Raw genomic sequence first — 27,536 nt, 5'->3', positions numbered from 1 at the left:
TAAAATGCTCTTAAATGTGGTGTCAAATACAGAATATAATATTAAATAACACTAAATATAATAATACATTCAGATGGGCCTATCTGCATAATGAGTATGTTTATATTTGCTATATTTTGCCAATAATTCTTTCTCTGTTCTTTCTACACTGTGGTAACTGTGGTCTGTGTACTTTCTCATCACTCACATTTGTAACATCAGAGGAGAGTGGAGCCGACAAACCTACAATAACAATCTACAAGTGCCAACTCTAAACGATTTCATTCCTTGTTTCCATGTCTGGCAGGGAAGACGGCCTAAAAATAGCACTCCAAGAGTGAACAGGCAAAGTAAATAAATCCCATTTATCATCACTGGGGCACACTCATTGTCCTGAGGTAAGTGAACGGTGCTTTGTGGACAGTGTAGTATTTTGTTCAACACTGTATCAAATTAATCACAAGTGTGTGACCAATCTAATGAGAGCCTCAAAAAGGTCAGATTCACAGGCACTGACACATTTCTGCTCTGGCATTTTAAAAGTGCTTCACAGGAGAAAGGTAAGCTATGCAGCCTTGGCCTTTTTTATGTTGATGAGGCCACACACACACACACACACACACAAAGACCTTTTGCAGGAGAAAGACAGATTATCCTGCTCAGGTAAATTACTACTTCCTTGGTTTATTTATTTGTACTCAAGGCAAGTTGATTACAGCTGCTGTGGTTGATATGCAAATGTGGAATAATGCATGACAAATGCAAATTACAACATTAAAAAAGAACATTAAACAACATGCCTGGACAGAAAAATTCTGAGCTTTCACATAAAATAGTACATGAATCAAGCAAGGTAGGTTTATTTGAGCAAGCTGCACGTTTCCCACCCAAAAGCACAAATAAGGAAACAAAGAGGGAGAGCACAGTTACAGGGTGTTAGCGGTGTTACCTTGGTTAAGTTGCTGAGTGCAAGGTACTGTGCTGACAGCTGGGATACACGGTGGACGAAGCCTTTGCCGGCTGCCTGTCCCTCCCAGAGACGGTGAGCGCTTTCCCTTAGCCTGCCCAGCTCTGCCTCCCGACTGGCCATCTCCTCCAGCACACACTAAGCCAGTACGAAGCAGCAGGAGGAGATGGAAATGCAGAAACAGGGATGAGGGAGCAATAGGATGCAGGTGAGCACAGATGATAGGGTTAAAAGTGAAGAAATGAAGCACATTGGAGAGGATGGTTGTGCGCAAGTGCCATATAAATTAGCATTGGGCAAGAAATGAAGGAATAGTGTGTGTTTTTATGCAAGTGAAGGAAGGGGAGAGGCACAGAAGAGGGAGGGAGGGAGTTAACATGTCACAAGAACAGACACAGCAACAGCACGTTGAAATACACGAGTAAAGACATTGTAAAAAAAACAACAACATCAGCAGTATTTCTCTTGATGTCAGTTTTTAAATAGAAAGACAGTTATTCAGTTAGACACCATAGCACAAAACAACGGAGAAAAGCCTGATAAAATGCAGCAAAGGCAGGGGGTAAAAATGTGAAAAGGTAAAAAGGATTTTGCCAACAGAGGTTCAGACACTAGATCTTGTGTGTATTGTATTGTACTTCAGGTGCTGAGGGAAGAAATGTAATTGCTTGCAGGGCCAGACAAAAGGCAACAAGAAGAAGTGCTACAGCAGGTGACAGAGTAAATACAAAAATAGCAACAACGATAGCTTTGAGATGGGCTTGATATATATTTTTTTGTCCTTTGTCAGTTTTATCTTTTAACGCTCCGTGTCTCTTTTCCTTTTTGTCTCTGCCAGACGTGGCAGAGGCTGTTATCACATCTTGAAAAGGGCCTTTTAGCCACGCAGCGCTTCAGCTGTGACAGACGGAGAATTAATTAGATTTCTGGACTTTCCCTCTGACTATTGTGTCAAGACGCTGCTCTATTTTGATCTAGTGGTGCTCGACAAATGTAATTTGGTCCTACTCTTTTCTCCATTGATTTGAGATTGTACTTTAGGGATGGATATCTGATGAAGGGCTTCAGCTATTTAGTAGCCTTGGAAAATCGACTTAATATTCAATTTATGAGCTAATGACAGGGTTTACTTATGCAAGGAAGGAAAATGAGAGAATGTCTGTAAGAAAAGAAGTGTATAAGAATCACTGTCTGACATAGTGCAATTTTCTTGACAAATGCATCAAGTATACTGTAAGCATTAAAGCAGTTGGATGGATTGCAAAAGTCAGAATCAGCCAAACTATATATATATATATATATATATATATATATATATATATATATATATATATATATATATATACACACACACACACACACACACACACACACTCTCTTACAGTAGTGGAAACACATAAGACACAAACAAATAGATTTTTTTTTGTTCATTGCTAACAAGAAAAAATAATAAATTTAAATTCTTGACAGTTTCAACATGTCATGTCTTCGATGTGTTTCATTATCTTGCAGAAAAATCCAGTTTTGACCTTGACAGATTAGTGCATGTATAAGGGGGAGTATGTGGGCTTGTAGAATGGAATACAGAGTTCAAGACTTAAGAGGGGTTCTTGATGTAATATTTCACAAATGCATGGAAGGGTCTGACAACTTCTTTCCAGAACTGTACATAAGAATCATTTCATGATTCTTATATACATGGAATCATGAAATGATTCCATGAGCAGAAGTCAATAACTCTTGAACTCTGTGACTTGAGCTCCACAATACCTGCAATTTACAGAGCTCCTGTTTCTTGGCGGGGAGGTCATGAAGCCGAGCGCTGCTCTCCTGGACTCTGACCTCTGTGTTGTTCAACCAGTCCTGCAGAGGTTCAGCACTGGCCTCAAACTCTGTCATCTGAGACTGCAGGTTCTGGAAATATGATGGTATCAAATTACCACAAGCTAGAAAACTGAACTCCTTGATGACTTTATCTGTGGCACAACCAGCTCAAATGCCATGAACTAACGACTGAACACTGCCATAAAATTTAGTCTGGAAAATCATGGTAATTACTGAGTGAAGGGCAATATTTGTGCTCAACCAGAGACTTTTGCAGAAGGTTTTGTAGAGTATGTTGTATATTGTGATTGCTAAAAATAAGAGCTGGTAATCAGAGAATGATTCACAATACAATTGCAATGCATTACCTATGACGACGATGGTATCATAATGCAGTGATTCTGTGACATTTGATACATTGCAATAAAATAATCTACAATACATCATGATGTTCGTATAACCGAAGAACAAAAAGTAAACCTGAGGGCACAAAAATCTGCACAAATTGGCACAAAACATTGTGTATGTATGCACTGGACTGTGGCATCAACTTAATAGAATTTCACTACTGAGATTTAAAAAAAAAAAAAAAAAAAAAAAAAAAATCCTTACAAAAAGTGAATAAAGTTTTAACTTTGTGACTCCAACACACAGTGACTTCAACTTGTATATCAATCTGTGCCATCAGTTTCAGTAACAATATTGATATTTGGCACCAGCGTCTGGATAATGCATCACAAGAGGAAGTATTACAGTGTGTTAATATATCAATATTGTGTTGTTCCACACCCCCGGCAATTACCAAATGAAGTGGGTACAGTAAACATTGCACATCCATAACATCCCAGTGTTAGTATTCAGGGAGCCTTGAGCTCAGAATGCTGCTTAAGTCCAGCTTTTCAGAGCTGCTAGCATGACTGTATAGAGTACAAGTCCTTCTAATGTGCACTTGAGGTAAATTTGACTTGAACAAAGATGAAGCAGCTATAAGCATGTAAAAATTTACCAACCTTGAGCGCATCCTCCCTCATTTGTAAGTTATTCATCAGGCTCTTCCAGTCCTCTCTTGCATTTGCCACCTTGGCCTTGATTCCCTCCACTCTGTCTTTGGACACCACCGCCATCAGCAGCTCCCCGCTGGCTCCTACTGTACTCAGTCTGGCCTGGCCATGCTCCCTGTCACTCAAGAACTCCTTTGGGGATACAAAGACAAAGGAACTGTGACTATTTAACACAAACACACAAAGGGAGGACAGTGCGAAAGTGAGAGCAGGGACAATAAAAATGGACTGAATAGCAATCACCAACTTGACTGCTATTTCTGATGCAGTGCATGATGGGTGACTGAAATAATATATTCACACACTACACAGCCAACACATTTTTTTCTGTTTCCCAGAATCTCACATTGCACTGTCAAAGGCAGTAATTAGACCAAGCCATTACTAAGTCCATATGTGCCGGCGGAGAAGAAGAGGAGGCTTGACCCAGGGAGGCAATCACAGATAAGGAAAGTCACTGAGCCTGAAACATGTTGGTTTTTACATTGCTCCTTTATACCCACCCACCGAAATGTATATGCACACACACACAGAAACCCACACCCACACACCCCTCCCTCAGAGCTGAGCCGATGACAGTAACGCAGCAGGGACCACTCCACCATCTGTGCAGTCAGCACATCACTAACACACACTACACCCTCACACATACACATTTGCTACAGTACAGTTTGTATTCTTTATCTTTTTGTCTCTTTATCTCTCTCTTCCATGCTCATTCACTGCCATTTTCACACTTATTCCCATCTCCCACTGCCAATGTAACTCTATACCACCAATTAAGCGTGACACAATGGATGCCCCCCGCCCCTCCCACACTAGCCCTCCTGGAGGTCAGCCATGTGGAAACATTGTTCCACATTCCTCACCAAGTCAATAATAAATAAAACATGACCGCCTCTGTATTTCTCAAACACTCTGCCCTGCTGCCATACACTTCATGAGATTCCCTCTCATCCTCCTAAACTTCTTGGGAAGCAAGAAAAAAACTCTGCTTCCCTTCTTTGACATCCTTCAGAAAAAAAAACACAAAAAGAAAAAAAGGAATTGTTTTCTTTTGACACACTAATTGTCTCTTATTTGTGACATGTCAACTGTTAATGAAGTAAACCCCGCAACATGCACTGCTGCTACTCTGACTGAACCAAAATCTTACATATTGGACTAAAATCAACTTCTGTGCTTGAGAGTAGGTTTATAGTCATAGTATTTAAGCTCTCCTCAAAGACATGTAATCAATTTCGTGGTGGTAAAGTGCTGGTGGGTATGGTCAGGCGTCTTAGAGGTAATTAACTGTCTGGTGCTGGGGTGTGGGGACGTCTACCTTAACCAACGAACACCTGACTCCTAGCCAGAGCCCTGGGGTGCACTAAAAAGGCTGCCAGACTGTTACCCCTGCCAGCCTCTCAGAATGACAGCGAGACTCTAAGAAAAGGAGACGCACACAGATTTTTTTTGAAGAGAATTGCAGAGAGACCCTGCTGTGGAGCTTTCTCTTATCCTTCTTGGCAATGTGCCCATTTTCAGCTTATCCAGCCTACGGCAGGTCCCACTACTCAAACAAGCCCACCGGAGTACACTCAACAGTGGGCATGTCGATACAGGCGTCCCCTTGAGCAGTCTCCATTCTAGGCAGACTGATCCTACAACTATTACATCATTTCACATTTAGCTCTTCCCTTTGAGGCAGCCAAAAGATGCAAAAGAATAATAGAGGGGAAGTGACATTTTTTGGATTAAAGCACAGCTGAAGCCCAAAGGTGAAGGAATTCAGAAAAAATAATGACTGTATTGCTAATTTGACTGTCAGCAGGAGATGAGGACAAAAGATCTCTTACTTGGATCCTCTGCAGGGCAGTGGAGGCCTCTGCGACACTCTGTGGCACATCAAAGCATTTGGCGGTGCTGATTTTGGCGTTGACCAGCCACTGCTGGAAGTCTCTCAGGGCTGCTCTGAACCTCTGCTCCAACAAGCGCTCTTTATTTTGACACTCCCTGGATGCACGAAGACTGAGACTGTGGGAAGAGAGAACCATTCAGAATGATGTTGCCGAGGTTCACGGGTTGCTGTAAACAGGGTATCCAGTGCCATGTGCTGCCCATGTGTTCATCAACAAAGAGAGCGTACTGTACACACTGTCCTCAAATATGGAGGATGGGGAGACCTGAGAGATGAGTAGGAATGGGAAACGGGCAGGTGGAGAAATGGAAAAGTGGGTGAAGTGGAAGGAATAAGCGTCGGGGCGACGAGGGAAAGGTGGGGGATGGGGGTGGTAGGGTGGGGGGGTACAGCATGTGAGGGGGGATGAGTGGGAACATATGAGTCGGGCGAGAGTTCACAGGGGCGACATGATGGAGAGAACGTGAAATGACAGGCTGATGCTGGAAGATAAAGGTTGAGACAGAGGCAAGTAAACATGAGGATGGTTTCCAGTGAAGGGTGGCGACACATTGACATTTTGATTTTTTAGTGGGGTGTATTTTCTTCACATGCTAGAAGTTTCTTTGGATTTTAACTCACATGTCTTATCATATTTTGATCTATTTATTTAGTGCTTATTTTTTATTGCTTACTTTAACTTTTCTGAAATCTGTCTTTTAACTTGTATTAATTAGTATGACAAGTGTAACTCATTCTTGCAAATAAGATCTCAATGGGTCTTAAATACAGGATACATTTTTAAACTACAAAAGCACTCAGAACGCAGACCTCCACCAAGGCAGATCAGAATCAAAATTCTCCCAAAACTTTGAGTTATCTTACTAACAGACAGGCAAACAAACAACCACCCCCCCGATCACCACGAAAATTTAATCATTTGTTTCTTGTACCAATATCAACATTTCCTGAAAATGTCATCCAAATCTGTCTAACTTTTTGAGTTATCTTGCTACCAAACAGACAGACAAACAAACAAACCCCTACGAAAACATAACCTCTGCCGTTCCTTGGCAGAGGTAAAAAGTGTTTTTAATTAACTTGATTTATACATTTCAATAAGTTTTTAGTTTTGCATATAATTTTGGTCAATTTCTAAGCTAAACCAATTTCTAAGCTTAACCACACAATTACTTTTTTATTAGTACTGTTTCTTAGTGTCCATGAATAATTTATTAGTTATAATCTTTAAACTATCCACATAGATTTTATGGCTGTGACTTTAACAGTACTTTTGCAGCACATTGTATTTATACGTGGGGTGAAATGTGCTATAAAGTTTGCTTTGCTAAATGTTCTTCAGCATTTGTCAAGGTAGACTACAGTGGGACTGACAACATGTATTAAAAACAGAGAATGATCTTATGACAATGATTAATAAAATATGTAAAAGATATCAAAGGGGACATTTACTGCAAAGGATTTCAAGCAAGACTGGATGTTTCTTGCAAATGAATGAATAACAAAAAGGAAACAAAATTATGAATTATTCATAATTATTGAAAATAACACGTAAAATGTAGGAGAAAAAAGAAGCGTTGAATGTTACATTAGAGGGCAGAGGGTGAAGGTTAAATGAGGGAGGAAAGGGCAGGAGATGTGATGGAAGGAATGACAGTGAGAAAACAAGGTGCGCAGCTGTTTAAGCAAGAGTTACTGTCCAAAGGGAGGCATGAAAAAAAGACAAGCCAAAAACACACACACACCCCGAACAAAGATCACCTAAACACACGCACACATATGCACACAAACACCCTTGAGTTTTAATGATGCGATGAGGGCATGAAAGGGTAACACAGAGGGGATAACATGGGGTGTAGAAGAAGCACTTTTTCTGCTGTGACAGACAAAATCTGGCATGTGCTATGTAGAGGAGGGGGATTTGCTGCATCGCCCCCCCCCTTTCCTGAACATTTTTTTTCTCTCCGTTTCTCTCTTTGCTCTTCTTTCTGCAGCGCTTAATGCAGGACAGGTGCAAAGAGCACACAGGCCAAGTCCATTATAGAGTAAAAAGCCAAGTGAATGAGGGAGGTGCTGTTTTTGCCAATCAGCAGCTAAAGCCAATTACCCGCCAAAGCATCTCCAACAAGTTGACCTCACTCACATTGTCTGCCAGTAAATGTAAGTCACAAGACTACATAAAACAGCCCTGTGTGATGAAAAATGTTTTATTTGTGCAAATGTAGTGGATACTATGAGGCAGAAGTTGCTGCAGTACTTGTGCACATAAATGGGCATGTACATGTTACAAATCAAATTTACATGTGCTTTTGTATGCACTGTTGTTTTTCACTGCATTCTTCAGAGCATTGCATGGTGTGTTCAAAAACAAGCACTAAATGAACACAGGCTCATTTGTGGGTCCAAAAGAAGGCAATTAGAGTTCAGTAAATAGATTCAAGCATGCAGTGTAGCAGCATGGAAAAAATACTACCCTAATGTCTCCAATTCCTCTGAAATTCCCACTCAACAGTGCAGTAAATTAAACCAAAGAAGAACACAAACCAAAGCAAACAGCAAACAAGTGAAGCTGAGGGAAGGGGGGTAAATTTTGTTCAGTAACTGGTGGCTCTGTTGCTCTCCATCACCCTTCACCTTCATCCTGTAGACACATCACAACTCTTTGAACATACACACAACAGCTTGTAAATCTGAGCACTAACCCTGCACTGTTTAGGCAGAATACTTCCCATCTACTGTTGTGGTTTTTGGACTTGCTGCGTTTTGGAATGAATCAGGATGTTATGTGCACTGCAAGATGTCATTTTGTGCAACACATTCCACACAGGGACCACAAAAAGTTTAGAGACAGAGCTGGAACTGCTACCACAGTATTACTATGATACATGTTTTCTTATGTTGATATAATGACAATGCAAATAGTATATAAGAAACAGCCAAAAGTTTCAGTGTAGTGGAATCAAGTGTCGAAGCTGCAGATTATAAGCATGTAAATAGCCCTGGTCTCACGCTAAATTATCTGATAAAAAAAACCAAAAAACAACCTGTTATGAGAACCAGTGTTAAGTTTGACCTTTCTGGGCTTAACTCTGATCAACACTCGTACATGGAGCCAATGATGAGAATTAAAGATTCTCTTTGTAAAATGTGTGCATGCTTGTGTGCTTATGTGAAGTTTGTGTTAAAGACCATGTTGTGTCATTTGTTGATGTTAACGGACTGTTTCTAAGCTAACAGTATGATGTGCTGCAAACTGTTTCTGTTATAAAAGAAGCAAAGCAGAAGAGAGGCATTGAAGAACTTGAAAGCAAGCATTAGAATTGTTGTGAAAAGCCTGCCAGGAAACCAATCCATTGAAATCAGTATATTGTGGCTGTTACCACGATGGAGGCAACTGAGAACCCTTCTTAGCATAGTAATTGAAATAGCTTCATATCAACAAATGACTGGCTGTCAGCACAAGAGACCCTCCATCATAAACTTTATGCAAGCACACAAGCATATACAATTCTCCCATAGTGCAGCTCTGATACTTTTTGCCACCTGCCTCATAGATGAAAAAGGTGAAGTAGTCCATTCTGAGTTACAGTAACAACTGTTGGCAAAACATATCTGCTTTTTGAAGCCAATATGTTGTGATTTGGCCGTGGCCATGTTGACTTTTTGGAGATATAAGTGATGATATTTGAGCAAAAGTTGTGGAGCAACAGGAGAGCAATGGATCATGGGTGAGTTAATGCTGAAAGGTAGTTTACTGTCTTGGTAAAACTGTAAACTTAAAGAAGGACTACATAACAAAGCCATTTTATGGTCTTGTTAGTGTTGCTATTTAACTACATTCAAGCTGTTTGTGGGGAAAAATATGTTTTATTAAATAAAAAGAAAATTTCCAAGTCTGACTCATTATAATAATAATACCAGTAATAATGGATTAAATTTATATAGCGCTTTTCTATTTTGCGTACTCAAAGCGCTTACATTCATTAGGTGAGTGAGCTGTCATAGACCTGTAAATCACAGCCCGACACAGCAGACATAAAGGTTCCTATTTGACCTGAGATGTTATTAACAGAGAACAAATTAAAAGATGGACCATCAGATTACTTTTTTGATGGTCCAAATAAAATGTATGACATCAGAATAAATAACTGACATTTTTCTACTGACTGGGTATTTTAAAGAGAAGTCCAGTGTAAGTCATTGGGAGCCAGTGCTTTTTGTGGCCATCAGTGGTTTTTGAACTTTGGGACACTTCTGCATTGGCTCCATTTTGGAGCTGAAGTCCTTGTCCCTTTTGCGGAGGTGACTTCTGTACTCTCTAGATATGAACTGTTCACTCTATGGTAACAAAAACACGATTCTTATTTTTAGGTGATTAAACACTGCTGAAAACTTAATTATGAAAACTGAAAAATATTTCTGCTAATAGATGCCCTGTAATCTTAACCACTGAACAATTAAGAGATGTAGGAAACTGTAATAACTAATTTCGGTTTCATTTATTCCAACAGAAACAAAGCATGGTTAGATCACTGAAAGACGACAAAGAATAGAAAACAGTGAATCAAGTTTGATGCCAGATCCACATAAACACATACAGGACTATTTTCCACCACACACTGTTTACTGAAGCCAACAGATTCAACTCACCTGTTGTGCTGCTTGATGAGTGCAGTGACTCGGTCTGACTGTGATCCCAAGTCTCTGGAGTATCGCACCAGGTCGTTCAGTTGGCTTTTCAACTTCTCTGCCATCGGCTCAGCGCTCTGCAAGCCCTCTAGTATATCCTGAACAACACAAAAACAGACAGAGGCAGCCTCAGTGCGTGTGTCATCGTACGTGGATGTGCGCGTCAAGAAGAGACAAGCACCTAACGGATCAGCGTGACACCCTTCAATAAGTGCACTCGCATTCCTATTCACACCCTGGCTCGGTCGTTTTCGCTCTTCTCACATTCACACACACGCACCACACATACTCACAGTGCTGCTTGTACAATAGCATTTCTGTTCTTGGCGGAGTGTAGCAGGAAGGAGCTGTGGATAACGTTCTCCCGCTCTCCTCAGCGCGCCTCACATTCTGCAGTCACACAGTCATGAAATTCTGTCCCATGAAATATGTACAAGCTCTGTCTCTCTCTTTCTGACGTATGACCAATAAACACCACTCCCTCCCTCCCTGTTCCTGTGGACTCGCTGCTCCGCTCTCTCTCCTCCTTCCTTCCCTCCACCTACCGCTCTGCTACTTTCTCTTCCCTCCTCTCTCCTCTTCTGCTTTGCTTTCCCTCCTCCCACTTCTTGCACTTATTCCCTCTCCTTACATTTTCCCCCCTCTTTCACTCTCACGCTTTCCTTCCCGGTGGAATTCAGCTGTCAGCCCTCACAGATGCAGGATGGTTCAAAGGCGCACAAACGAGCGCTAACGCAAACAAGGCTGGACACAGGAAACAGGCTGGAGGAGGAGAGTAAGAAGCGGAGGAGGGGAAAGACTCCTCCTCTGTTCCTTGACAGCCCCTAAATTGAGGAAAACCAGAGAAAGGCATGGCCGAAAGAAGCCCAGGGAGGAATATGAGGGTGTACATGCTGGCATGACCTTGACAATATAGAAAAATTGTCACACTATAAACATCCTGTGGAGGTTAAAAACAGATCAGCAGGGGAGGTGAAGAGCAAGAGCATCCGAGAAACAAGTCCTGCAGCCAAGGAAGACATCACTGTTGTCCAATCCAGTTCAAAGAAGTCAATGTACAGATGGGCAAAAAGAAAGATGTCAACACAGGCGATGTTTGGGAGGGAGAGATAGTGGAAAAGAATTAAAAACTGAAAACAAAAACAGGGAGGGCTTAAGGGGAGAAAAAAGACAGAATGAGGAGAAAATGAGGGAAACTGATGGGATTGTAGCTGTCACTGCTTCGTCACCCCAGAAAAGCTGATTTAAAAACTAATCTGGTTTTAGGATTTACAAATGGAATGGATAATTACTGACAGAGACAGAGGATGTATGTCTGCATGATGTGTGTATGTGTGCTTGTGTGTGGTTTTCATTAAACAATGCTAATCACCTCCTCTAGTGGAGTATTCTATGGCAGCTTTCTACATATCATAGTTTGCCAGCCCAAATCGCAGTTGAGCAGGGGTGCTATTGTATTTATGATTTTTAAAATAAACTATTGTGAACAGATGAACAGTGAATAATTTAGACGTAATGCTGCCATTCTACAGTACCTTAGCCAGCTGCCATCCCTCCACTGCCTCCTTGCCATTGCTCCGCCCTTCTGCTTTAATTAACTCCTGGCTCCACCCCCTCAGCCGTGCGTCCAGCTCCTTCAACTCGTCCTCCAGACGTGCCGTCAAACTTTCATACTCCTCCTCTGAAGCTGCAGCAGAAGCCAGGGCCCCTTCCAAGCCATCTCTGGCCCTCAGGGCGGCCCCCTCCCACTGCTCCAGGGCTTGGGACAGCGCCCCCAGCTGTCGGTCCATGGCCTCACAGCCTCCTGCCGCCGTGTGCTCTGCTGTGGACGCTGCACTCCGACGCACCCTGCTGAGGCGCTCACGGCCCTCCAACAGCCGACACTCCACGCGCTCCTGAAGAGATGAGGAGACAGGAGACAAAGTTGCTAAGGAAACTGTGGCTACGGAAACTGCAACCACCGGATGTGATTCTATTTAAAGCCACCCACATGTTATTTATTTATTTATTTATTTTTACATGTTTCTGCTGCTCCATCAATTTCTATCTTTATCTCTCATGCTTTGCTTTAGCCTTTGCACCATTAGTTTTGATGGACTCTTTTCATTTCCTATTTTAGCCCTTGCTCACATTCTCTAATTTCATTGTCTGTCTTCATCCATCTCAGCCTACATCTCTCAGTGTGTGGAAAGGTACCACTCTGAAGTCAGAGGGCGTGAAAAGCAAACACTTGAGTGTGATGCGATAGCAGAAAGCTGATAGAGGGATTAAAAGGGATCACTTTAGTGTGTATGAGTATAAAGATACGAACATTAACCTTGAGATCGTGGACTGGAAATGAAAATGATGCAACAGGCAAATTATTGTTTGCCTTCTACTGAGAAGATTCACAGCATGGCTTAACAAACACACAGTTACAATGTGATAATTAGGACCCATGTGTGAAATTTCAATGCAAATCAATACCCACTCACATGTTTCTTTGCAGTGTAATTGCAGGATCATTGAGCAGGGAACATTTTGGGCAGTAATTCCATTGCCTCTTCGTTTTACTTTTATCACAGTAATACACAAACCGATTGGCAGTAAAATGTGTCAGTAGAGCTATGAGATGTAACAGGCGACCATTAAGATTAGATAATTCCAGATAGACTGGCAATCGGTTACCACAGCAACAGATACAGACTTTAACACCTTTAAACTGGATGAGGTTTCACACATATTACAACATCCCTGAAGTTAACCTATGACTGACACTCCAAGAGCTGTTAATTCATTTATACACTCCTGGTTCTGTATATAATAGAGTCTAATCCTCTACTAACCGCATCATGTGCCGAGTTATTACAAAGACTGAATCTAATATTGTCAAAAAATGATGTAGTTGCTCAATAGTTGTTCAAATCTAGCAATAATCACAATAATACTTTCTTTTTAAATTGAGGTGCTACGAGGTCTCTGAACAAAAACAAGGACAAACAACTGAGTAGTAAGGGATGTTATGAAGTCATGTAGAATCATGGAAGCTGCCGTTTCATCACCATTGCCAATTTTTTTTTTTTTTTAATTTTATGACATGACTGACAAAAATTATAAGCAACAATCTACCTTTTCTTCATATTATTTCATTATATCTTTTCAGAATATAATACATTTGATAAAATGTAGGTCAACAAAATACATGACAAAAGACATTTTGAGGTAATCTAATGAGGAATTTCTCCCTGAGAGATCCTATCAATAACATTCTATCTAATCTAATATTATAACTTTAACTGTTAGATTTGCTTCTGGGATATAATAGCATTGATATTATTGATAAACAAAAAAAGGACATCACTGCTCCTAATGTGCTGTTTTATTAACCATCAAAATGCTCAATGGGAAACTGTAAACTTTCTCCTATATTTTTAATCAGTCTTAAACAGTCTTTTTAGAGCATCTGTTCTTTTCTTGGACTGAGGGTTGAAGGACAGATAGTGTTGTATTTTGTACAGATAGTGACGTCCAGTTCAGGCTAATTTGTACTTTATGTTGTTGCCTGTATTATGACTTGACATAGGGTCATAAAGAACTTTCAGGGGGTATTCAATCAACTGCAGGTCATACTGCATTTAAGTACATATAGTAAGTTTAACACTGCATTCTGCATTTTTGTGTTGACACTTACTCTCACTTCTGACAGTTTCCTCTTGATGGATGCAGAGTCTCCAGATGTATCAGACCAGTGCTGTAGCTCCTCTCCTGCTGTCATCAGCCAGTCAGTGAGTTCTCTAACAGCCTCCAGGTACTGCTGGTGTTCCAACACTACAGTCTGAGAAAGACGTACTCGCTCCTATAGAAGAGATAAAAACAATGTATTTACTGAGTTTTAAAAAAAGCTGTATAATCACTACAAGGATTGGGCTCAAAGTTAACCTCTTTAACTATGTTTACTGTCTATAGCATAGACAAAGAAACATCCTTCACACCTCCACCAAAGCTGTGAGGTCATCAAACTGTGCCTGCAGCTGTGTACGGGCTCCATGATTAAAGCTGGCATCTCCAGTTTTCTTGAAGAGTTCTCTAGCTTTTTCTTCCAGGCTGGACAGCGCCACCTGGTGGTCCTCCAAGTCTGCCAGCAGAGCCCTCAGTCTGTCCAGCTGGGAGGCCTTTTCTCTGGGGCCCGGCTGAGGGGTGAGAGGGGCGCACACCTCCCTCTCAACAGCCTCCATCCAGCACCGCAGCTGGGCAGCGCTCTCCAGGTATCCACCCCACTGTGACACCGTCCACTCTAATCGACTGAAAGGAAGGCAGCGGCGGTTAGAATGGGATTAACTCACATGGAAAACAGTGCTTTTACAAATCAGCTGTGAAGTTCTGATTAAGTGTATTGTGTAACTGACCATTTGAGTAGATCATATCTAAAACAGTATAGTAAAATACTACTTGAACAAATTATTTCCACAGGCTTACTGATTTGAACCTGTTTTCAAGTATATCTGTGTGAAACAAACCTTTTTTTTCTTTTTCAAAAAATATGTCTTTATTAACTCACTGATAATTGCTTATTGAATAAAATGTTAAATCACCTGTGTTGTTAGTGTTATGGTCAAATTTTACCCACAAACACAAAAGCTATAAAGTTTTTGCATGAAAGGAGGGTTCAGTGTTTAAATTGAACCCAAAATCCAACATACACAGATGTTTTAAAGTGGTTTAATTGTAATTTCATAATTAAAATTATTAATCTCTGTACATAAAATCAATACATACTGCAATACAGGAAAAAACAAACAAACTGAACCTCCTCAATCTGTGATGCATTTACACTGCATAATTGAGTCTTGTGATGTAGCCAAGAACTATAATTTGCACGTAATTCTATCTTACTGCCATTATCCCCTTGTATTTTGTGTAAAAAGCACACAAACACAGACACACACACAGATAGTTTTTTCTTGCCATCTGTTACTCGGCATGTACACATAATGCCAGTATCTCCAAACAGACATGAAGACACACACACCCACCCACACACACACACACATAGACACACACCCCTCCATTTCACCTGCTCCCCTCTCCTCCTGTTATCCCTTTCCCCTTAAAACACAAACACACCCCATGTGTGACCCGTTGGTTGCCATCCACCATTTAGTCCCTAATGAGATCAATTTTTTTCAGGGGCCATAATTGCTCCATTAAACACACACTCACATACCAACTGGTGCATGTACACACAGTCATCCATGGACACACACACACACACACACACACACACACACACACTAAATCAGACACATCAATCAGAGTTACAAAATGAGACAAATACTTCTCATTATGTATTTAACCTAATGGTAATTAATAGCATTGAGACATCAATCTGTTATGATAAAGGTAACCTGTTCCCTCTAAAGACGATTTTTGGCACAAAACTAAATAGGCTTTGGAATTTCAAGGAGTTTTTCCCAATTAAAAAGAAAAGCTGACAGAATAATGAGATAAAGGCAGGCCTGTGCATAATATATGTGTAAATGACTGTACACACCATTCTACAGGAGGAATCCCTCCACTGTTGCTCAGATTTTTCTCCTACTCAAACTGAGACAAACTTATCATAGGATACTGGCCTCTATAAATAACATGTATGTGACATAATGTACTCTTGACAGTCATTGTTTATTGCACACCTTATTTTTGAGAGTATGTATTCATATGTAACAGTACTAAACTAAATTTGGTGATTGAAAAGGGTTTACATCTTTATATAAGTGCAAACTTAAGATTATATGTAGACTTTAACATTATACCTGTGATTTAACAAAATGTTCCTCTGAAATCACAAATTCTAGCTCTAGTTTGAGCACGTGAATCCTGTTTGTTATTTGTTGTGGGTACTTCATCCACTTTTTAAGGTAACCTGTAGTTCATGTCATTCAGAAATAACTATCAGATTAAATTTCAGGTGAGTAGTTTATACCTGTGGCAGCTCATGGCAGTCACAAGCAACGTGGCCCAAGCATCCTCCACTTCCTGAAGCTGAGAGCGGACCACTTCCTGTCCAGCAGCTCCATAACTGCGCAGAGCCAACTCGCCCTTACCCATGGTCATATTCAGCTTGACTTCTCCCTCCCCCTTCAAAAGCAGGATATCCTGAAAAAAAAAACAGAGCAGGGTCAAAGTGAACAGTGACCTGAATATTTATATATTCATAAAATGTGCATTGCAGTTCTAAGGATACGCAGCATTATTTTCTTACATTAATACAACCCATAAAAAAACTAAAAACAGAAATAATTTTATTGGGAATGATTTACCAACCACAAAATATGCATTCTACCAGAGGGTTTTTGAAGCATTATAAATCCATCTGTCATGTTATTATTAGTGAGTACCCTGCACAACCTGGAGCTTTTTCCACCAATCAGGAGACTGCCTAACAGTATCAAAACCAGCAGGGTAGATTAATATATCCTGTCAATCAGAACGGCATTTTGTAATTAGAATTCCTTAATTGCATATTCTAACCATTAGTTGTTGGTGAATGGCTCTGAAAACTGAGAACATTTTCTACAGCATTGTTTGAGCCTCTATATTTAGTTATCACAATATATTTCCAAAGGTTTTCAGGTGTCTTAACACTGATACAGCCGAGCAACATGTGAAAATAATTTTGTGATAAAGTGACAATGTCTAAAAGTAAGAATCATTTTTATGTGTCTGCTTTAAAAACTCTGACTCTTCTACAAATTGATGACCCCTGATTTAGATGACAGACTTTTCCAGGCAAATAGCCCCCCCTTGTGTTAAGTGGAAGAAGTCTATTTAGAGGAGCTCAGAACAAAAGCACAAAAGAAATATTCCCACAGTGCACGGAGAGTCTGGTATTAATTCCACTGTCTGCTCCTCTCACCTGCACCGTCTCCAGTCTCTGCTCTAACTGCTCTTTGGTCCCCATGGTGCTGTCGACCGTCCCCAGTCTCTCCTGGATCTCCTCCAGCCAGGCCCAAACTCCCTGGAGGGTCTCCCCAAATGCCTGGCTCTCCTGGCAGCCTCTCAGCCGCTCCCTGGCCTCCTTCAGCAGGGCCTGGTGCTCCATATGGAGCTGGCCAGTCACTCTGACCTCTCCTCCTGACCCCCGGCCTGCTTCTGACAGAGACTGGGCCTCCTGACAGAGACGCTCAATAGACTCCCTTGCAAGAGAACATAATATGTCATTTTTTTTTAGAATATTTAACACCTGCAATGTGGCATGTATGACATATGGCCTCCACACACCCACATACACACTCACCTTCTTTCGAGCAGCTCCCTATGGAGGTTTTCCATCCTCTCCAGCTCCTCAGTGGTGTCAGGGGTTCCTTGCTGGCTCTCGGCCCCAAGACCAGACTCATTCTTCAGGCTGAGCTCCATCTGCTTCAGCCAGTCTCTGATACCCTCCACACACTCATCAAAACTGTGGATAGGAGTAAAGGAGGGCATTCCCAATAAATACATTCCTTTGTATCAGATATATTACAGTTAATGAACTAAAGTTAAAAGCAAAGCTGCGTCTATGCTGCGGATATTTTGCAAACTGGATATTTGTCTCTTTGCTTGGTCCTGTTGCCCATGTGTAAATGATGTTTTAGTTTGTGCATATCCATGTGTAGAGAAAAAGGAGAGACTGAAAAACGATGGTATTACACATTATTTTTTAATGTGTATTATTGCTGTGCGTAATGAACCTGCATCTGAAACATCAAATCCAACAGAAACAATGGTTTGTCAAGGCGTTTATACGAGTTTGTAATTTTTAGGGGTTGTTTTTTGCATTGTTTTGAGAACAGACATTTAGCAAAATGAAGGAAGTATGGACAAGATAAAAAAAAACAAAAAAACAAAAAAAAGAAAATATATGATGAGAAAAAGTGTGGAGAGGACATGAGACTAAAACTATTTACATAAATGATTTTGTTAAGTGACACAAAAAAAGGGATTCTTAATAAAAATCACCAATGCAAAACAAAATACAGCTGCAGGTCAAGTGCTTTTTTCCCCTGATAATGTTAATACTATGTGAGAATAAAACAGCCGTACATAATACAGGACAAGTTTCGTAAATCATATTTAATGTCTTTCATTTTTTCATCCTAGCTTTTTTATTTCCTATACTATATTAAAATGAAGTATTAAAAACTGAAGTAAAACTGGTCTAGCCCTCATAAAAATAAAAGTAAGTTAAGTAAGTAAATAAAAGAGTATTACATACACTACAAAAAAACTTGGGTGAAACTCTGCTTTACATCAACAACACATAATGACACTGATGACTCACTTTCTCAAGAGGTTGACACTCTCATCCAGGTCTTGCTGGCACTGAGAGCAGCTGTCCAGATAATTCCTCCACTCTCTTTGACATGTAGACAGATGCTCTTGGACCTGTGCAGCTCCAGCTTTGGACAGGTGAAGCTGAAGTCTCTCAGCTTCTTCACGAACCTGAGAGAGACGCTTCTCACCCTCTGCTGTCTTCTCTACTGACACCTGAGGAAGAAGGAGTGTGTGCTTACTGAAACCTGACATGCTGCTCCAAATGTTCTCACATTCGCAGTCATAGAAATTCCAAAGAAACCAGTGGCTATTTTGTATTGTTTTGGAAAACCTCCCACCACTTGGCTCAGCAGCAATAGGGTCAATAAGGCAAATGTAAAGTAATAAAAGAATTAGTTGAGGTGTTGATTTGGAAGGAAACTTTTTTGATCATTCTGAAAATTAATGTTAGGGCATTTTTGGAATTTCTGTTTGGAATTTGGATGTCATTTATTGTCCTTTTTTGGACACTGCAAGTAAATGTTATTGTTATTAGGAACTGTAGATGTTGTTATTTTGCATGTGTCTATACCAAGGGTGTAAAACAGGGGTGTCCAACCCTGGTCCTCGAGATCTACTATCCTGCATGTTTTAGATGTTTCCCTCTTCCAGCACACCTGACGGTCATTATCAGGCTTCTGCAGAGCTTGATGATAGGCTTATCATTAGAATCAGGTGTGTTGGAAAAGGGATGCATCAAAAACATGCAGGATAGTAGCTCTCGAGGACCAGGGTTGGACACTCCTGGTGTAAAACATACAGCCCATGAGCCAAAACTGGGACACCAAAGGTTCCAATCTGGTCTGCAAGATGAAATTGCAAAGTGCTAAAACTACACTGAAGATATTAAAAGTCAAGGGTGTCAAACTAATTTTAGTTACAAACTCCAAAAATGTAACAATATTATGCCTGTTACTAAATGTTTTGTGCCTTTATATAACCACTGCCATCTGTAATGCACGTTTAGAAATGACAGGTTGAGACATAATATTGTTAAACTTACACAAGAAATTCTTTTTTTTAGGTTATTCACATTTTTTTGTGAAATGATAGTTTATAGATGTAAACATTTCTATAATCTAATAAAAAAAATTATATTAAAACATATATTTATTTATATGTTTATATATACACAATTGGCTATGCTATTATTTTACTGGTCTAGACTGCTCAAGATGAAATTGGGTTGTATGTGGCCCCTGAACTAAAATGAGTTTGACAATCCGGGTCTAAACACATCAGTCGACAATATCATGGCTGTTCTGATTGGTAAAGAGGCCACTGTACTCCTACTCTGCAATAACTGGTTGCACTTGTTAACCTGAAAATGAAAAGCCCCTCCATTAGAGTGACTGCACCAATAACAATAACAAAACAGTACCTTCAGCCTGTGCAACTTTGCTTTCAGAGCAGCAGCATCTCCTGATTGGCTGCAACACTCTTTTAGCTCCACCTTTTGATCCTTCAGCCAGGAGTGAAAGACTTGGACAAGCTCTGGATTGAGAAAGAAAAAGCAGACTTACTACAGACAGAAAGCAGAACATTGTGACAAGTTAAGGAAAGTATCTGGTAAAAGATGTCAAGAGACGATAAGTGAGAAACATGAGGAGGAAGGCGAGAGGAGGATATGTATTAAGGCAGATGGGAAGTGTGGGTGTGTCCATGCTGTGCAGCGGCAGGTTGCCTTAGCAACAAGCCTTAAATGACTCCCCTGAGAGCAGATGTGACAAGAGCGACATTACTCTCCGAAGCACAGGTGTGTGTCTGAGCAAAGAGAGCGAGCCAGTGTAGCCGACAGTGTGCGTCAGCCAAGTGTGGCGTGTAGTGGGCGGTTTGAGTGTGCTCTTGGGAAAAATGTAGGATAATCAACACTAAATCTGCTGCAACACTAACATGAACAAATGACAATGCTTCATGAAATAATGCGCTGTTTCATTGGGTGATTATGAGATTTTAAGAGTTATTAAGTACTAATTCATCAGTACTAAGAGATAAGAATGAGCATTTACTGTTATCACTGATCAATAAAAATAAACAAATAAGCTTTACAAGCCTTTTGAGGTTACACAATGCAAACAGAAATGCATATCAGTAGATTTTTCCAGTGTTTGACAACATAAAGTAACATGTAACAGCATTATGTGATTGTATTATAAAATAAAAATAATGCTCAACTGTCATTGTTACTCAGAGAAAAACAACTAAAGTAGAGTTACAAATCAAAACTCATATATTCCTCCCAGTATGTATAATCCACTCATTTTGCTTTGCATGTTTTGTCAAATTTCCACATAGCACAGGTCAGCAAAACCACTGAGCCACATCTGAGTGTAACACCATCAGAGAAGGGTTTGTACATGGAGCTGTCTAGACACGCTCCAGTCATCTGACAGCACACTGTCAGATTTTGAGGATTGTTTTTGGTTCTTGACTGCACTAAATCTCATCTGCATCTCATCAAATCAATAGACATTTCTTTAACCTGGATGCAACAAGAGGACAAGAGCGCCTCTTAATTCTTTAAATTCAGCAATATTTTTCTTGATTCAAAACAATAGCATATACGTTTGTTAGAGAAGTCATCAAAAGCAACATTGATGATATAATTTAAAACTGAATATTACTTGCCTACTTCAACCAGGTAACTAGTAACCCACTGTTTATACTGGACACTGCTCTTACCATTGAAGTGGAGCTGTAGCCCATCTTGAAGGTTACCCCTGGTCTTGGCACAACGCTGAGCAACAGCCTCTGTTCGCTTGGCGATGGAGGTGAGGTCAGATGAGAGGCGTGACAGCTCCTGAGAGGGATGTGACCTGCACAAGGCACTGAGAGCATCTCTTGCTGAGTCCATGTCTGCCCTCTGTTGCTGAACAACACTCTGCAGGTCCTGTAAATAAAGAAGGCGCAGCAGGAAGAAGCATGTTTTCATGAAGCAGTGGGAGCTGTGACAGTGAAGGATGCACTTACGTATTTGGACATAACCTATGACCTCTTAAAGAGTCATGAGGGACTATGACCTATTAAGAGATAAAAGGATCGGAATAGTGACAGCAACATACAAAATAATATTACCTTGAATGAAAATTGTTTAGATATAGAACCTCTCTCAAAAGCATCTTATTTATTACAAAAAATACTGTACCACCAGATGATGGAAAAAACAACAAAAAAGCACACATTAATTCTGAGTCCCTCTTGTAACTGTTAAGAAGATAATTACAGTCTGCAGGCTGAGGCCGTAGCCCCCTGCGGTACCTCAATAGAGAGAAGAGGTTAAGAAGATTTATTACATAGAAAACATAACCGCAAGATCAAAGCTAAAAGAAGACATATTCTTGACTAAACAACCAATTATCTCATATTTTTAGAGTTCATGTGACCCATGAGAAAGTGCAACAATTTCATTGCCCCTCATTTTACAGGTTTTCTCTTTGTTCATGAATGAATGCTATTCACTCTATTTTTATTTATTTATTTATTTATTTATTTTACGTTTTGAGGATATCAAAATCTGTTTTTCAGTGACAGTATTCCACAGTTGCACTTGATAAAATGAAAATACTTTACATAAAAAGTGTTGTAAAGGAGCAGTGTCACCAGATGAGATGAGAGCCACTAAGAAACAACTCAGAGTCAAAGAAAGTGACAAAGTAATAAAAGCTAGATGCATTGTTGTTTTCACCTCTGGACACTGCCATTTCAGCATAAAACTCCATTCTTTTCATTTAGAGCTGAGTTGGTTATAAGGCATATGAAGGTATAAAGTTATTGTGCGATGTTATTATCTTTAAATTGGGCATTTGTTAACCCACGGTTCAGACTAAACTGTGACAGTTCTGACCTTGTTTGGACGATTCCAAACAGATCTTTAGTACAGCTATTGACAACACAAACAGTATAGAAAACTGAGGTGATTTGTGGTTTTACTGTGGCTGTTTTCTGTCTAAAAACAGAGTTAAGCTAACAGAGCTATAATGTGAACTATCAACTGATGCAGCACATGAAGATTATAAGAGAGTGTTATTTTGACTGACCGTGAAAATAAGCGGCTATGAGTTTTAGTTTGCAATAGAAAATTTAATGACATTATACAGATGTGTGTAAACAATGAGCTTTATATTTTAGGTAGGCCTACGTGGGTTCTGGTATGCAACTTCCCCCTGCAGTCAGGTAATGTTCATTCTACATACAGTATAACCACTTTAATATCCTTTAGTATCTGTTTTTTTTATATTCTTACTGCTAATAACCACTCCTTTAAAAAATATACCACTGTAAATAATACTCTCTTTTTGCACTATTATGGCTTGTTATGTGACTTACCTAGTAACCTGTTTCTTTGTTTTGTTTTGTTTTTTTATCTGCCTACGGTGCTGCGTCTTGGCCAGGTTGTCATTGTAAATGATAAGTGGTTCTCAATTGACCTACCTGATAAAATAAAGGCTAAATAAAATAAATAAATATAAGGTTCAATAGTGTACCGTATCATCAGCTACTTAGTGTCTCTTTGCATTTTACTTACATTTACCTACATCAGCCTCAAAGAGTAATGTAGGAGGTACTTTACTAGAGTATCAGTTGTGGTATCTCAGTAAATTCTTATTTCTACACCAGTCTGAGTGTCTTCACAGAGTATATGATACACATGCTGCCATACCTTCACTGTACCAATGTCTTCAGGAGAAGTGGCTTCAGTGAGGTCGGATAAGGAGCCCTCTACTGCCTCCAACCGCTCGGCCATCTGGGACATGAGGTCCTCCAGTCGCTGTTTCTGGAAACTGAAGTAGGTCAGGGTGTGTTTGGCCTGGTTGTACACCTCCTGTGCATGGGCCATTTTCTTTCTCAGGTCTGACTCTAGGACCTGGTTTAATTAAAACAACCAAAAAAAGACACAGACACAACACAACAATGAAGAGTATAAGTTGACCATCAGACCATCAAAAGTCATCAAAAATAATGGTTATGCAATTAAGTACTAATGCCTGCGTGTATCATGGGACTAAAACAGACAGAAAAGAAAACATAGAATGCCTAAAAGCACTGTTTTTGGCAATACCCATTGATGTAAGAACTGAAGTGATTTTGGTTATTATCAAGAAAACAGCTAGATATCAGCTCTTAAATTAAACTCTTATGAGCTATTTTTGTTGTTTTCATTATATTTGTCCAAACAAATGTACCTTTAGTTGTATCAGGCATAAAAATGAACAAGAGATTGAAGAAAACAAGGGTGGTCTAATAATTTTTTCCACGACTGTAGAATCAAGAGCAGACTTTTGTGATGCCATTTAAAGCCTGTACCTAATGTAGTACAACAGTAAAAGTGGTCTCATGTGTAATGTTGGTATGTGAGATTATGAGGTTTATGCACCTTTATTATTATTGACCATTCAGTTTTTCTTCATATTTAAAAAAAAAAAAAAAAAAAAAACAACATTTACAATAATAAATTATCAGGTGATTTGTGTTAACAGTTTCCATTATGCTGAATCACACAGTGGTTATTTGTTCCTGTTAAATGAATAAATATGTAAATAAATCTCATGTTATTTCTGTGAATGTGACACACATCACATTCATTTTCTAAAATTCATGATGAAAAAAAACTCGTTCTCAAAAGAAAAAGTTTGCCATGATTTAATACTAGTGATAATAAGAAGCTCCCCCAATTTCGTTGTACAACGTATAATGACAATAAAGAGCATTCTATTCTATTCTATTCTATAATGAAATGTTAATAAGGTGTGAGTTTGATGAATGCATTACACAATGTATTCCTTTTTTCTGATTTGCTGAATTTATAATGTAGCAGAGGGAGACAAGTTGAAGCTGCAGCAGTGAAGGGAAAGTGTCAAATACTGTTTTATTCAGTAAGCTCAGTTCTCTTGTACTTTTCACTATATTCACCTGCATTTGCAATGGAGTTTCCTGCAGTTTGGCTCTGTCCTTCAGCTCTGTCACTCTCTCCTGCAGGTTATCCAGCCTCTGCTCCCGTTTCTCAACCTCAGCCTGTAAATCATCATTCAGGACATCTCAATTAGCACACATCCTCTGTGGATGCATTAAGATTATAACACCACTTCGCTCTGACCTGAAAGGTGGCGAGAAGGGTTTCCGTCTTCTCCTTGTCACTGAGATTGGTGACACTGTCGGTGAGATCAGCGATAGATGTGGCGCTCCATTGGTTGATGTCCTGCTCCATAGTTTTGAGATCGTCCCAAAGCGCCACGCAGTAACCTAATCGCTCTGTGTTGGTTTGAATTCTCTCTGAAACCTGAAAAAAACGAACAGCAGTTTATCCGAATACATCTCAATCAAAAGGCGAGGTGGGATCCCTTCTCCTCTTTAGTTTTCCTTTTCTGTTTCTGGGTAACAAGGAATGGTACACTATGCTTCACTGGGAGATAGAAGAAAATCGAGACTTAATTGGTTTGACAGATGCAGGGATGAGAAGTGAGAAGGAGACAGAATGGCAAATAACATGTCTAGACTTGTTTTTATTTCTGGCTCATTTGTGACAGCTGAGCAGCCAACTAAATCACACAATAGGGAAAAACAAAAAAAAGGAAAAACAGACAGAAATAAATATCTTAAGGGATGCACTTCGCGAGTGCTGGGGCTGTTTTCTGGAAGTCATAATTGTGTTTTTCAAACAACAGTTACAGTAAACAACCGCACAGAAGATCTTCAATAGTTTTATACTCATTATCACGCTTCTACTTGAGAACTATGCAAAAAAAAAAAAAGAAAATTCATGGAGTGTCCAGTGTTTTAAGATTCAATTCATTAAAGTCAGGCTTGAAACAGTATTTTCCCAACTAAACAGAGGACAGTATCACACATATGTCTAAATAAGCCTAATGATTTATGCTGTCAGAACTTATTTTACTGACCACTGCTCACCTCTAACCACTGGTCTCTTAGCGCCTCCATTTCTCTCTGAATGGAGCCTGTATCTGAGTTTGGAATCTCGTCCAGCTCCCTCTGCAAGTCCTCCATCATGCTGATGAGCAGATCCATGTCTTCTTGTTTTTCTCTCAGGTTTACTTGGACTGTCTCATGCTGAACATACAGAGATGAAACACAGCAGCTTTAACAATGGGCAGCAAAAAGAGGTGGAACTTACTTGGAGTAAAGAGAGGGTTTTAGATTTGACAGAAGCTTGTGTGCAATTCTTATCATAAAATAATAAAAATATAACTGTACAGTAATGAATACAGCATTACAGTGTGATGATTACTTGAGTGGAGAATAACACTATATCAAAAATTGTAAATAAAAGCAAAGAAGCAATGATAGAAAATGTGAAAGTCCTGACCCGTGTGAAAGTCCGTTTGGCCTCCTGAGCATTGTGGTTATGGTCGGGCAGATTGTGAGCAACAGCCTGTGCATTCTCTACTGCGGCACTGAGCACTGATTTCAGGTGATGAAACTGACGGAGAAGATTCACCACAACTCCACTCTGCTCCTGACTGTAACAGAAGAGAGCAATAAAAACAGAAACTTGATCCAGCCCCTTATTTGTGGCAATCAGAATTAAGAAATAATGTTGTCATGTAATTGTTCTGTCATGCTTTTTATTCCCAGTGATGGCACTCATGAGTGTTATGGAAGCATTTTGATTCTGATGTAAGAAAGCAATCAATTATCTATGTTGTGCCTGAAGTATTTAAAATTTTGTGCATATGATGTGAGACATTGGGTCTCATACAAATATGATGATACCGACAGTTCTTAAACACCACGTACAAGTATTTTAGGACAAGTTATAACACAACATTATTCTTGTATTTTTATTAGTGGTCCAAACTAATTGCTGGGATTGCAATTAGTTTGTAATTCTAACCAAAGTTCTTCACTAAACGATTTGATGTTTTAATTTGCCACAGGTGGCATCTATCACGTTTTCTATTTACACAGATTTCTGAAGTTACAAGTGTTTGCTGCATGTGACATGCTCACTTGTATGAGCCCATTATACTCCAAATAATTATTTTCTACAGATAACATGAAAATGTTGCAACAGCTCAGTTTTAATCTCATCAACAAATTGGTAAAATGTGAAAATGACAAGTCAGGCAGACTAATTAAAATAAAATTGTTTCAGGAGATCAACATTGTGACAGTAATAGAGTCACCAAGAAAGAGCTGCAAGATTTAAACAGCTCTGGCTACGAGAGATATTCATAAACACTGTGATTATTAAAGAAAAATAATAAATGCTAAGTGTGTGTTGACAGATTTGTTCAGAAGTTGTCCAATGTGCTCCAGGCACTGTGAAATTTTGATACATCCAGTGACTTCTTCACTCCCCAGAACAGCACTCCATTTTTGTTCTGGGACCTCTTGACTTACAAATTAAGCACAGAGAGATACATCAGTCACATGAGCCCTTTTTTATGACTCTGTCTTACCCGTTTGTAATCAGAGTTCTGACAGTCTCCCAGGTGGACTTCACCATTGCCACCTCCCTGAGAGCCTCCCCAGCCAGCTCGCTGTCTCTCTGGGCCAGCTGGTTGCCTTTCTCCTCGAGCCACTGCTGGGAATGCTGCAGGGACTGGAGCTCATCCTCCAGCTGGATGAAGAAACGCAGCCTGAGAGAAATATATGCACAAAAAAACAATGGGGATTACCAACAAGATTAGAGCATCATATGTTGTATTGTTTTTGTTCACCTATATTCTGCCTTACTTCATATGCAGAAATTTATGAGGCATTTGGCCTCTATCAGGTATTAGTAACAGCTCACAGGTTGTATTTGAAGCTCAAAGAACTAAGATGA

At 39.8% G+C, this 27,536-nt stretch overlaps 1 protein-coding gene across 1 annotated transcript in view; it reads right to left on the bottom strand.

Moving 5' to 3' along the window:
* The window catches only part of syne1a (spectrin repeat containing, nuclear envelope 1a), a 141,839-nt gene that overhangs the window by 99,073 nt on the left and 15,230 nt on the right, over positions 1-27,536 (bottom strand). The window contains exons 24-43 of the mRNA XM_030128026.1: positions 27,169-27,348; positions 26,073-26,226; positions 25,658-25,816; positions 24,846-25,028; positions 24,662-24,763; positions 23,412-23,615; positions 21,434-21,641; positions 20,133-20,245; positions 18,720-18,925; positions 17,697-17,858; positions 17,316-17,595; positions 16,383-16,555; positions 14,392-14,701; positions 14,091-14,255; positions 11,956-12,315; positions 10,382-10,518; positions 5,670-5,847; positions 3,781-3,963; positions 2,717-2,860; positions 929-1,084 (exon numbers count right to left, since the gene is read on the bottom strand). Coding sequence (XP_029983886.1) covers positions 929-1,084; positions 2,717-2,860; positions 3,781-3,963; positions 5,670-5,847; positions 10,382-10,518; positions 11,956-12,315; positions 14,091-14,255; positions 14,392-14,701; positions 16,383-16,555; positions 17,316-17,595; positions 17,697-17,858; positions 18,720-18,925; positions 20,133-20,245; positions 21,434-21,641; positions 23,412-23,615; positions 24,662-24,763; positions 24,846-25,028; positions 25,658-25,816; positions 26,073-26,226; positions 27,169-27,348 — 3,757 coding nt within the window. The remainder of the gene's footprint in view (positions 1-928; positions 1,085-2,716; positions 2,861-3,780; positions 3,964-5,669; positions 5,848-10,381; positions 10,519-11,955; positions 12,316-14,090; positions 14,256-14,391; positions 14,702-16,382; positions 16,556-17,315; positions 17,596-17,696; positions 17,859-18,719; positions 18,926-20,132; positions 20,246-21,433; positions 21,642-23,411; positions 23,616-24,661; positions 24,764-24,845; positions 25,029-25,657; positions 25,817-26,072; positions 26,227-27,168; positions 27,349-27,536) is intronic.

This window comes from Sphaeramia orbicularis, chromosome 24 (assembly GCF_902148855.1).
Source record: "Sphaeramia orbicularis chromosome 24, fSphaOr1.1, whole genome shotgun sequence".
Lineage (NCBI taxonomy): Eukaryota > Metazoa > Chordata > Actinopteri > Kurtiformes > Apogonidae > Sphaeramia > Sphaeramia orbicularis.
This window is presented reverse-complemented; position numbering and strand designations above follow the sequence as displayed.